This window comes from Octopus bimaculoides, chromosome 18 (assembly GCF_046866305.1).
Source record: "Octopus bimaculoides isolate indiv1 chromosome 18, ASM4686630v1, whole genome shotgun sequence".
Taxonomy (NCBI): domain Eukaryota; kingdom Metazoa; phylum Mollusca; class Cephalopoda; order Octopoda; family Octopodidae; genus Octopus; species Octopus bimaculoides.
The window spans coordinates 26665055-26678560 of record NC_142945.1 but is presented as its reverse complement, the minus strand read 5'-3'; the positions used below and the strand labels follow the sequence as shown (position 1 = coordinate 26678560).

At 33.1% G+C, this 13506-nt stretch overlaps 1 protein-coding gene across 3 annotated transcripts in view; it reads right to left on the bottom strand.

The window, feature by feature from the left end:
- LOC106872046 (uncharacterized) overlaps positions 1-13506 on the bottom strand; it is a 188529-nt gene that overhangs the window by 74785 nt on the left and 100238 nt on the right. The window contains exon 1 of one of the 3 annotated variants that reach the window (XM_089365925.1): positions 3501-3648. The exons of the other annotated variants lie outside the window; for them this stretch is intronic. Within the exon in view, the coding sequence (XP_089222051.1) occupies positions 3501-3633 (133 nt within the window). The 5' untranslated portion in view covers positions 3634-3648. Of the gene's footprint in view, positions 1-3500; positions 3649-13506 lie in introns of those variants that run through there. 3 annotated transcript variants of the gene reach the window in all.

Sequence of the window (13506 nt, the reverse complement as noted above, 5' to 3'; positions counted from 1 at the left end):
GTTGTTATTTACCCTAGGGCCAGTTTTGACTGAGCAGATCTGTACTCCAAAACATGCCAGACATAACCTTCATTCTTTTCTCAGGAACACATCTAATGTTTTGTTTTTTAAGACAGTCAAATGTTATTTGGTTTCTGTTTCTATCAGTAATGGTTCTCTTTGGGTTGTTAGCATTAATGTGGAAATACTTTCTAATATATAGACAGAGTCAATTTTAGAATTTGGTACAGCAGTTCAGATGCAATATAAGTATTAAATATCTGAGATGATAAAAACCGAGATATATGGTGCCATGCTGTATTCAAGAAGACCTGTCCTCTACAGCAGAAGTGTTAAGGATGTCCCTCCCCCACCCGATGAAGAGGATTGGCCTGTAAGAGTCCTGTGCTTGTATAATGTAAAAAGCACTTCTGCCATTATTGCATAAAAGTATTCATGCTAGTGCCATGTTAAAAGCCCCCAGTACATACTGTAGATTGTTTGGAGTTAGGAAGGGCTTCCAGCTCTTGAAGCAAAGCCAAATTAGACTGGAACCTGGTGTAGTTCTTTGGTTGCCAGCACTGGTCAAACTGTCCAACCCATTCCAGCATGGAAAACAGACGCTAAAGGATGCTGATGATGGTGATTTGGCATCTCATATTTTCTACCTTGGTAAAGGCATTATTGTAGTATAACTTTCTCATGACTCTAAGAAAGTTAATAAAACAATATTGTTCAAAAGAGTTGCAATAAATTTCACAAATTTAGAAATATATTTATATTCTAATTATATTTTAGTCTAATTATTTTAAAGCCTTATTTTCATTCAACTGCTTCATTGTTTAATTGATTATTGCTGTGAAAGATGGCTGAAGCCTCATATTGCTGTGCAATATATGATGTAGTATTCCTAGCATGGTAAAAAAAAATATCTCTCAGAACAGTACTACCTATTTTGGTGTACTGAACCATTGAACCGTTGATGAAATGAATGCAAATCATTTCCTCTAATTTTGCAATGTCTCTGTGAACTAAAATTTCATGTGGAATTCACTTTGAAAGAAAACGTTGTATAATGGCATAAATCATGTTTTTATCTACAGTCAACCCATAACTGTCTCTTATCAATGTATAAAATTATTCATAATCTCTAATGAAGCAGAATATTTTTCGTGAAGTAGGTGTTTGAGAATAAATAAAAATAAGAATAAACATTAACAGATTTTATCTAATATCAATTATTTTGAAAAAGGAAAAAAAAAAAAAAAGAAAGAAAAATGGCAAGATTAGGTAAAAATTATCTTCTGAGGAAATGTTCGATTAGAAATCTAAATATATGTGGTGTGAAATTAGGATTAGAATATTGATTAGCTATTGATTATTTTCACAATATCCTGAATAACTATTCTTATTTCTGGTTGGCAGACAAATGTTATTATCTTTATCTTTTCTATATAATTAAAGAAAAAAAAAATCCTAATTAGCTTGACTCTATTAATCAGCCATATTTTGAAACAGTGGCTGGAAGATAAAACATATTTTAGTTTAGTAAATTGATACATTTGAACACATAGACTAAAAGACTGTAAGTCACAAGTCTACTACTTATTTCAAGGCTACCAATGTGGTCTATTGTTCAAACATAACATTAGGCCTTTGTTGTCTACTGTAGAAGGCTTGAATATCTACCCCAAGAAAGTATGTTCTTTAGGTGTAGGGCAGGGCAATAGTTTTTCTTGTGGCAGACTTGGCATTGCTGGTGCATGAAACTTTTCCTTTCTTCTCCATGGCACCAGTATCGTGCAAGGAAGAGACAGGGTTAATAAAGTTTGGTACCAGAGTCACACAATTATATATATATATATATATATATATATATATATATATATATATATATATATATATATATATATATATATATATATATATATATCGTCAGTGGATCATATATCCGAAAAAGAAGCATGCTCTAAAGGACAGAGTGGTAATGTATTTACATGCAGTTAAATATATGCCCGGTCATAGAGTGACCAATGGTTTTGTATCCATATAGCACTTAGCATTATAGATGACTCATATATCTGATGAGTAATCTATAAAGCTTTATGGGTGTGAAACAATTGGACATATATTTAACTGCATGTGAATATATATATATATATATATATATATATATATATATATATATATATAAGTAAAAATATGCAAGTATGTGTGTGTGTATGTGTACATAGGTATATATACTTTATATTCTTCTGTACTTCCATTCTGGTGGCATTTTAGTTTTACTATGGGAAAAGGTTGCTTGACCCTTGCTCAACACATCTCCATATCTGGGGAAAGAGACATGGTGTGTGCTCACTCATTATCTGTTCTGAGAGCACTGCTCAGCAGACTTGGATATGGAGAAAAAAGAGTCAAGTTCTTAGTACTTGACACTTGACTGACATTTTATATATTGACTTGGAAGAATGAAATGTGGAGTTCACCTCTGTGGGATTTGAACTCCTGGTGCAGGGAATCAGAAAAAGTAATATTCCTAAAACTAATAACTCTGCCAACTCAAAACTATCTGTCTATCTATCTGTCTGTCCATATATATATAAATATATATATATATGTATATTTACACACACACACACACACACACACTGAAGTCTTCATGTTGCATAATCTTTCTGTCTTGAATTAAATGTTACATATTTTATAGTTATGTTAAGAATCTTCGTTCTCCATAAATCTAAAATGTTCCATATCGAAAATTACTTCAAGTCATATTTGTTATCCTAACTTCTTCCTTGATATATATGCATATGTAGCTAGAAAATTTATATAATAACCACTATACCAAGCTTAGTGTAGGCATTATTTAAATGTACGAGTGATACATTGTTTGTTATTTTCTCTATAAACATAGTTTGTCTGTATCAGTAAATGCCTCCAGTTATCCTCTACTCAAGGCATTTAGGATCCTGTGGGAGGTGAATTTTGCTCAGGCCATGGGGCAGAGTTCAAACTCAGAATGCACATAGCTGGAGCAGATATCAGAAAACATCTCATTTGCTGTTGTATCAATTCTATAATCTACTCTCATGGACTGATTCTCAATAAATCAATCCTGGAAGACTTATGCTTGGCAAGATTTGAACTCAGAATGGACAGAATTGGAATAAATACTGAATGGTATTTAACCCAATGCTCTTAGGTCTCTGGTAAATTGCTGCATTTTTCTCCATTCTGTATTTATAATATGACTAAACCATGGGTTTGTCAGTTACAAGTGCAATTACAGGAAGCTGAGGCTAAGTTTGCCAAAATAATGTGTGATACTAAGATATTGGCTTAATACTGCAGACAAGGCTTATCAGATTACAACATTGAGGGAAAAAGCGGAGTATATGTATTACATAGAGTGACACACTTGCATGCATGTGCATGTATACATAGATTTATGAATGCTAATGCAAAGCCATGCTACATAGGTTAACATTGAGGTAAAACAATAAAAGCTCAGTTTGAACCTGTCTCATGACAATCATCATAGTTTGCCAGCAGGAATTTGGCTAATAGCAGCAACAGCAACAAAAGAAACCAAATGAGACAAAAGAAATGAAATGAGATGGTAGAGGAAAAAAAAAATCTAAAGACATTCATGGCATTAAAAATAAAAGAAAATAAAAATAACTTAACATTCAAATTAAATAAAAAAATACACAAAAGTGGAGACAAATATAATTAAACAAAAGCAAATGAATACAAAAACATAAATAACAGTAATTAATAGAAATCCTAGAAAAGAACACAAAAGAAAAATACTGGGAAAAAGCACGGAACCAAATACAATAAAAAAAAAAGAAAAGCAAAAGTCAACTATATGAGATACACAGACTTACACTCACACATAAATACATACAGACACACATATAAACAAATACAGAATAATATGAAAAGAGCAAAAGAATTGAAATCATATGACTAACATTGGTTAATTGTTGTTTGTATTTGAATAATGGTCTTTAAGACTGGAAATCAAAACAAAGAATTTGACGAGGCTATTGAAGGGATGTGGCTGTTTGCATCAGCACTAATATCAATAACCATTTGTCTCTATGTCAACAGGTTCTCATAGATAGAATTGTATTCTGTAAAGAAAGCTGTGAACATTTCTTTGGAAGAAATCCTCATTGTTATGTTATGTTGAGATATTTATTAATAAAACTGATGGTGGGTGTTTGGAGAATATTGAATAATGCAATTTTATTTAATTTGATGTGATTTTCTTTAGTTTTTTTTTTTTGTCAAGTAATATCTGATAGAAAAATATAAAATTCAATGGGAAAGGGAAATCACTTCAAAGCTGTTCTCATAAATCTTCCAAAGCTGAAATGTAAACAGCAAGATTGTATAGCCATTAATGTGTCTGTGCATCATAATCTTAGTTTTATCAGTTACAAAGTTTAGTGATGTTCTATGGAGCCATTTCGTATAAAAAAAAATATTGTAATGGAAATGTGAACCTAAACAGAATTATAAGTCAATGTCTTAGCCACCTCTATTATTGGGACATATATATTTAATCAACCATAAATTTAATCTATATGAATCACCATAGAAGTAGAAGGCAAGTCACAGGTCTAGTGAGTTTGCAATCAAGTTTTGATTCCCAACTCTATTTACTCTCATATTTTTGAAGCTTTTTGAAAAGTTATGCACATTATAACACTCATTTCATCCTCCCGTGAAATTATTATGACTCATGCTTATTTGGAGAACATAGCATGATGTTACTATATTGCGTCTCCTTTATCCATAAACAGATATAAGTTCTTATGGAAACGACTGTTCTTTGAGAAATGTTTCTACCTAGAAAATGCAGACCTTCCTACTTTCTCATTTCATTCACTATCATTTGTATAACAAGTATGTGGTTAAATTTTCTTTTGCATTGGTCTAAAATAAATTTGCCCTATCTAAATAAAAACAAAAACATTATGGAGCTGAGATACTATAAGTAAAACCACTTTAGTAGAGCTTTAAAGAAGGTTGTTGGGGAGAATCATGACTCATAGGTTACTGTAATATAAAGTAGCATGGCCAGAATACTTTTAATGGAATGAACTCCATTAAAGCTACCAAAGTGCCAGATAGTGACATGAGAACTCCCACCTTCAAACAGGTTCATTTGATGGATATCCACATAGTTTCTGTCTATCTAATTTCATTTACAAGGCATGGATTAACAAAATGAAATGGTAAAGCACACTTGCCCAAGGTGTTGCACAGCAATGTTAGATCAGGAACTATTTTATTCTAAAACAAGCTTCTTAGCCATACAGCTGTGTGTTTGTGCCCAAAATATATTGTGTCAGTTGACGGAAGATAACCAATACATTCACAATATCAGTCCTTCATGATGTAATATTTAAATCATAAGTGTTTGTGTAAGAAAAACTCACTGGAAAGGTTATTATTAAGTTTTGCTATCGTTCCCAGAAGAAACCTGGTTCCTACTCTGTGGCAAGTTTAACCAAGACGCGTAGAATTCAGCATAATCTATAAGAAAAGTAATTTCCATGGTTGTTGTATTGTTGTTAATGGGAAAGGCATGCAACTATATAGGTTAAATTATAGACAAAGTATTCCATCTCAGTTACCTTCGTGTGATTGAATGACAGTAAGTATTGTATCTATTTACAGCTTGCAAAGAGTGTCTCACTTGAAAATATCAGTATTGTTCTGGCATTATCCAAATATCAAAATTTTCAAAAGCTACCTACATATAGTAACCTGAATATTCAAAGAATGGAACCAGTATAGGAAAATTAAATAAAACACAAATACAAGACAGTGAAATAGAAGAACGTAAAACAGTTAAAAAGAAAAGTAGGGCAGCCAAGCAATCGCACCACAATCAATATACGAGCGCTGAAAAATGTTAAAATATATTTTCAAGATTTTTAGTTAATTTTCTCTGAACAATAACTTTTAAAACATTCATTTATTCTTGCATTTCGGTACGTTCTTGATGATCTCGTGGTTTAAAATATTTATTTCCTTACCACAGTAACAGTTTCACTATACTGCGAATGACGTTAAAAGACAAATTAATTCATTCAGTATGGCATTTACTCTTCCACGCCAGTAAGTCTACTATTTAGTGTACGTGATTAATGACTTGGTCACTATTACTTTAACATGTTTCACTTACATGCGTTCATTCTTAAGATAAGAATGGAAGCAACCCGATATGTTACTTTGATATTGGGTTCGAAACTTGTGTGTGTGTGTGTATATATATACATATGCAGGAAGTTAATCATTTGGCCAATCATAGAGTGACCAATGGTTTCGCATCCATAAAGCGCTTAACCTTACATATTATGCAAGAGATATTGCTATGAACAGTAAATAAAACAATGTTAATCAAAGGCTCATAAATATACATATTTTAGAGGTTAATATGAAAGAATACTCCGGATTTTCTGATTCTGCTTTGAAGGTTTATGGGTAGTGTGTCTTCTTTCCATCACATTGGACTGTCTTGTGCATAGCTTTCACCTATTATATTTAGCTAACTAGGAATTTGTTGACCTGATGCTAAGTTTCCTCAAGGTGGTGAACGAACTACAAACTATATGATCGCAAAATGAATTTTTAAACCTCAAATCGATACGTTTACTGATGTAAAACAAAGTTTAGAATAAGTTGAATGTATGTTGAAACAAACGTAGAAAAGGGCTCTTGTTTGTTTACGCACATTTCGGTTCATTTCATCCGACGTTACGTTATGAATTCAAATTCTGTCGAGGTCAACTTTGCCCTTCATCGCATGGGGATTTTAAAACGTTTTAAAGTTAATTTTTAGATAAAAACCTCAATTTGATTTTGTTTTGTTAATCGCACATGTGTATGTCAAAATTATGAATAACTTATTTTTCTAAAACCCTAAACTATATTTAAGCCCCCCCCCCCACCACACCAAGTAGATACTGTTAACTGTAGACCAGAGCACAACGCTGCACTGCTTGACAACTATAGAAGATGGAAGAGGTTCATACATTCACTAATAATTTGTTGTGTAAATTAGAAATACCAGCAACACACTATAAGTAAATAATTTTACAAATAGTATACAATGTGATTTTATTAGGCCAGTGATATTTTAGCAGGAGTCAGACACGAATGGATCGAGAATAAAGGTGGTATCAAAATGGACCTTCACCTGGGAGGTAAAAATCTGAACATCCAAAGAATATTTTGCTTGGAACAGTTGATCTTATATAGAAAAAGTCACTTATATAGAAAAGGCCACTACTAGCCGCAGGAGTGGCTGTGTGGTAAGTAGCTTGCTTACGAACCACATGGTTCCGGGTTCAGTCCCACAGCGTGGCACCTTGGGCACGTGTCTTCTACTATAGCCTCGGGCCGACCAAAGCCTTGTGAGTGGATTTGGTAGATGGAAACTGAAAGAAGCCCGTCGTATATATGTATATATATGTGTGTGTTTGTCTCCCCCCCCCAACATCACTTGACAACCGATGCTGGTGTGTTTACGTCCCCGTAACATAGCAGTTCGGCAAAAGGAGCCGATAGAATAAATACTAGGCTTACAAAGAATAAGCCCTGGGTTCGATTTGCTCGACTAAAGGTAAAAGAGTAAAAGAGAGAAAGACAGCCCGATTGTCTGTTCATGTATCTATATAAGCTATCTACGTTTCCTGATATAAGACTGAAGGAAATAATCAATGGTGTTGTTAAACTTAAACAAATATGAACAGAAAAATAAGAAACTTCAATGTCGAAACTATTGTAGAAGATTTCCCTCTATTTCTTTTGTTTCGTGTTTTCCATGTCTCTTTAACTAGTTCAAATAACTCAGTGTAAGTCAGAGAAAATCACTGATAAATTACGCCCATTAGTTCTCGTGGTAAAAACTTTTTGACACTCCAAGAAAATGTATTGATCTTAGAATCAATGATAAATATACAAAAAGAAAAACGTTTTTTACTTCTGTACTTATTTGATATTTCTATTCATCAGGTAAATGCTAGAATGTTAGGCGCAAATTTCAGTTTGGCACGATTCATACATACATACATGCATACATACATACATACATACATACATGTATTAATGTCAGTTTAAGCATGTATATATGCGTGTATTGAAAAAAAATCTGAGTAAATCAAATCAATGACTAACACTTAGCAACATCAATTATTTCAATATAATAGATCTCAAGATCTATGACCAGGAATAAACAACTGGAATGACTATCTTACTTCATTCTCCAGTGAGAACATTTGTTTCCCACTTAATGTAAACTGCCATTAGCCTGCTTACTGAAAGGCTGTCCTCACAACACTACCAAGTCTCATAAAAGAATGACTACATTAAACAAAGGAACCAATGAAGGAACACTGATGAAGTTATTTGACTGGCAGGAATTAGTTGTCAAATGACCTTTTTATCACACATCACTATCTTAAAAAGAGGAATCTAATGATTATATGTACTATGACCAGAAAAGGCAAAGATGGGGTGAACACGGCTAGAGCCTCTTTGAACTCAGATTTATCTGATCAAGTTTAACCTTTTACCATTCAGTTAATAATTTAAATGAAAAGGAAAAGGGCAGCGTTGATGATCTTATACAAAGTCCCCGACAATGATTGAAAAGCATTACCCTCAATTAGAAACCTTGCTGACATATTTGCAACAATGTAGACTCAGCTAAAATCTTCAGGACCCAGGTGGTAATGTTAAACTGGGCTATGTGCATCGTTCTAGGACAGGAGTGGTCCTTCGCTCGAGCTTTCACACTGCTTTTGTCGACTCAGTTTCACTCACAAGGATTTCATCGATCCAGAAATATGGTAGAAAATAATTTGTTCATGATACCATGCAGTGGAACTGAAGATGAAATAATGTAATTTGTAAAGCGATCTTCCACGGGGACAAATAACAACAGCAACAACAATAACAATACTTTTATACAGAATATCTTTGTCATTAGTTTTCCTTAATCTTACATAAGCGCACAAGATATAACTGGACTCAATCAAGATGGTAGGAAGAAACTGGATCTGCATGGATCATAATCTCTCTATCTCTATATGTATTATATGAAGATAAATGCGTTGATGTAGGCAAACAGCACCTTACCTACGCCTTATGAAACATCTCCGATATTTCCTTTTATTATCACTTATTTTGAAGCAATAAGAAAGCAAATTGAACACCAAAAGGATTTGAACCCAGAATTGTATGTAACGAACTATATCAGGTAAAAGTTTTAATCCAGCGCAAATTACTCTGAAGCCTATATTTGCAGGCATATTTTATCAGGAAGGACATGGACCACGTCTTGTGTAAACAATTATATACAGGCCAAGGGAAGAGTCACAACACAATGGTCATTCAGTCTGCGAGAAAGAAAAACAAAATCTCCTTCAAATCGCTCTCAAAACCACCTTAAAAAGACAGACAATGGATAATGTGGTACTGGGCGTTGTACTTAAGAAAAAAAAGGTCACTCTTTGTATGAACTTCTATCTATCTATCTATCTATCTATCTATCTATCTGTCTGTCTGTCTGTCCACACACGCGCGCGCACGCGTGCATACACATATACAAATATAAATACACACATATACGTGTGTATGTTTGTGTATGTGGTATGCACGAATGTGTGTGTGTGTGTATGTGTGTGCGTGTGTGTGCGTGTAAGGTGATATCAGGAGCATGAGAGTCATTCCCAAGTATATATTAACACATTGTGCTCAAGACTTCGCTGACCTTACTCCAAAAGAGAGATTTTTGGAAGAAATGGCTGTTTGAAAAAGTGTGTAGATTCGAGGCCCAATACAGATGCCCATGATTTACTGAACATCATTAGGAAAAGTTTGACTGATTTTGACCTTCTTAATTTAGATAGATAACGTACATGTGAAGAAGCAGGCATTAACAGGGTTAATGAATATGAACTACAAATGAAGTAAATGAGCGTAATTCATTTAGACACGTGTTTTTGGCAAATCTGAAAAGTTCAAACCATTAATAACGCATAACGAGCCTGATATCGAACAAACACGCATGAATGGAGAAACTTGTTCAATAGATTTCGATGCAACATGAAGATGTAAGCAGACAAAATGAAAGAAAACTACAAAAAGAGGTTTAAATGGACTTGGTTAAGTATTTTTCGGAGAAATAAAATCGTAGTATTGTTCCATGCTATACTAGTGAAGCATAATGCATCATTTTTATCAGTAAACATATTTTTTACAATCATTTATTATTATATTAGTCCGAAAACAGTAAAAAAAATGCATTAAAAGTTTCAACATTTTTAAAGTATTTAAGACACATACACCATCTCTAGTATATCAATATCTTTCATTCCTACGTACTGTGTATGTAGGGCTATATGAGCATATATATGTACACACACACACACACACACACACACACACACACACACACACACACACACACACACACACACACACAGCATCTATTAATAGATTCTATCTTTCTGGCTGGCTGCTGAGAGTACTCTGCATCGATCCCCGAGGACTATTTTCACAACTAGTGTAAATACGTACTCATTAGATATATTACTGCAGCTTTGTTTAACAATCTAATCTATTGTGTCAAACTGAATATATATATATATATATATATATATATATATATATATAAAGGTATGCATGCATTTATATACACTCACATGCACATATACATTTATATGTATGTAGGTAAATACATGAGTCATTGCGCAACCGCTTTAGTTCATGTGTATTTAATGTGCGTGTGTGTGTATGTGCACACACACACACACACACACACACACACACACACACACACACATATATGACTCACCAAGTGTTATGACTTTATACCAATGTAAATTAAACAAACAGGCAGGAAAAAATGGTCTTTGAATATATTATGTAATGAACATATGAAATATTTACAAGTGCCCCACAAGACAACTAAATGGTTCAGTGACTATTCACTTCGTTTGCTGCTGTTCAGCTATAGAACGTTACCCGTTTAGCTGCACAATATATGGCTGTAGCCGACAGCAGTTGCGATTGGCATGCAAATCCATCAGGAACAAACGAAGGAACGATGCGGTTAATTTATGCGGTCACAAAGAAAAATAAAGCTGTCTTAGAAAGATGTAAAATAATTCACAATACTCTACAGAGAGAATGCAATAAGAACAGTTAACTATATACCAGGAACTATATATTGTAGATTGACGTTCATGCACAAATGATGTAGAATTTTATTTCATCGAGGTGAGATATTTAACAGCGTGCAAAATGACTCAGTAGTTTTCGATGCTATGACCACACGCGCGTGCGCACATATACACACACATACACATATATACACTAAAATCGAACAGTGAGAATGAGTACGCAACACCGCATTAGTGGATGAATATTGTATATTTGTGGGTTTACAAGGCTACCATTGGTTTCATACGGAGAGAAATCTCGCAACAATTATACATACACAGACTTATGAATCGACAACCCAGTGAATTTAAAACTCCATCGACCACGTTTGGCATCATAATTTGTGAAACTCCACAATTATGTGCACATATTCAAACACGAACAAACCATATAATGCAGGTGTATGTGTGTATGCATATGTGTGTACGCATATTTTGTATGGATGTGCACATATGAGTGTACATACAAATATTTATTTTTATAAATTTGAACGCGCATGAGCGTTCTAGCAAGAGGAATTAATTAATTTATGCTGAACGCAACTCCTTACAAAGATTCCTGGACTAATGCAAGTGAGACAACCATTAAAATGTTCTTATGAGTTATTTTCCACGATCTGTTTGTTTATTTATTTATCTATCCCAAAGCCCCTACAGCTTCGTATAGCTTCATGTATAATCATCCAAGAAGGAAACAAGTACCAACGTTCTATGTTGCAGGCTAGAAAATTATTGAGAGATTTCTATCGGCATGAAACCAACGGTGGATTTGTTAACCCACAAAATAATATATATATACACACAGACAGACACACAGATACAGACACACACACACACACACACACACACACACACACACACACATATATAATGAATGTATGTATGCATGTATATATATACACATACATATGTATGTATGTATATATAGTCACGTGTTTACACACACAGACGTATGCAAAGATAAATCTTTCAATACCTTGCTGAAAGTATGTGCTATCAGAATGATTCACAAAAGATATATTGAATATGAAGTCACCTGTGTTAGTGTCTGAATATATGAGTCTTTCAGTGTGTTTGTACGTATGTATATAAAACTAAGTATATCACACATACACAAGTAAGTTTATTGTGTACGCCTGTATGTATGCAGACAGATGTGCAGAGATGTATAGAACTTTTTATTGGTAAGTAGTCATGCCCATTAGTGTTGGTTGATGATGTGTATTCCATTTCCTTGACGTAAATATGTAGCCATTCAGCGGAATATCTGTAGATAGATGACTGAAAGAACTACATTAACAAAACTATGATTGGAGAGGAAGAATGAAAGTCAGAGATTCTTGTATAAATGAACTTGGAGCATTTCCTCTTTCAAGGAAAAATTTTTCTCAAATGAATCAATATCTGAGTATGGTATATAGAATACAAATACTTCTTTTTAGTTCAGATGATGCCCAACTGTTGATTGGCTTCCGAAAATTGAATATTTGACTCTTTATAAATAATGAAGTTGATAATAATATGATGATGATGATGGCAACGATGATGATGATGATAATGATGAAAAATATGATGATAATGATGGCAACGATGATGATGATGATGATGATGATGATGATGATGATGAGGATAACAGCAATAGCTATAATAATAATGAAGATTTCTTTACTAATAATAATGATGATGATATGGATATTATCATTATAACAATAATAATAATGATGATGATGATGATGACGACGACAATAATAACAACAACAGCAGCAACAATAAATAATAGTAAAGAAGATACTATCGTTAATAATGGTGTTGACGACGACGACAACGATGATGATGATAACTGTTACTGATAATAAAACATGATGGAAATATAAAGAAGCAACGTTATGGCATTAAAGAAAAAATTGCTTTAAATGAATTTAATATCCATTAAAAAAGGAGAAAATGAAAAAAAAAATTCTTTATTATAACAAAAAACATTAAAAATGTAACTATCGGAACTCTTCTTAGAAATAATCATACAACATTATAATGGCAAAATAGAGAAGAAAATGTATTGAAAAGTCAGTTTATATACTTACATATATACATATGTAAGAATATATGTGTATATATTTTTATATATATGTAAGTACGTATGTATACACACGCACACCATGTATGCTATTAAAAAGACATCAAATATATATTCATATATATATTATCATTGTTATTAAAAATACGTTCAATATATATATAGCATACGTTTTTTATATATATGCATATATATATATGC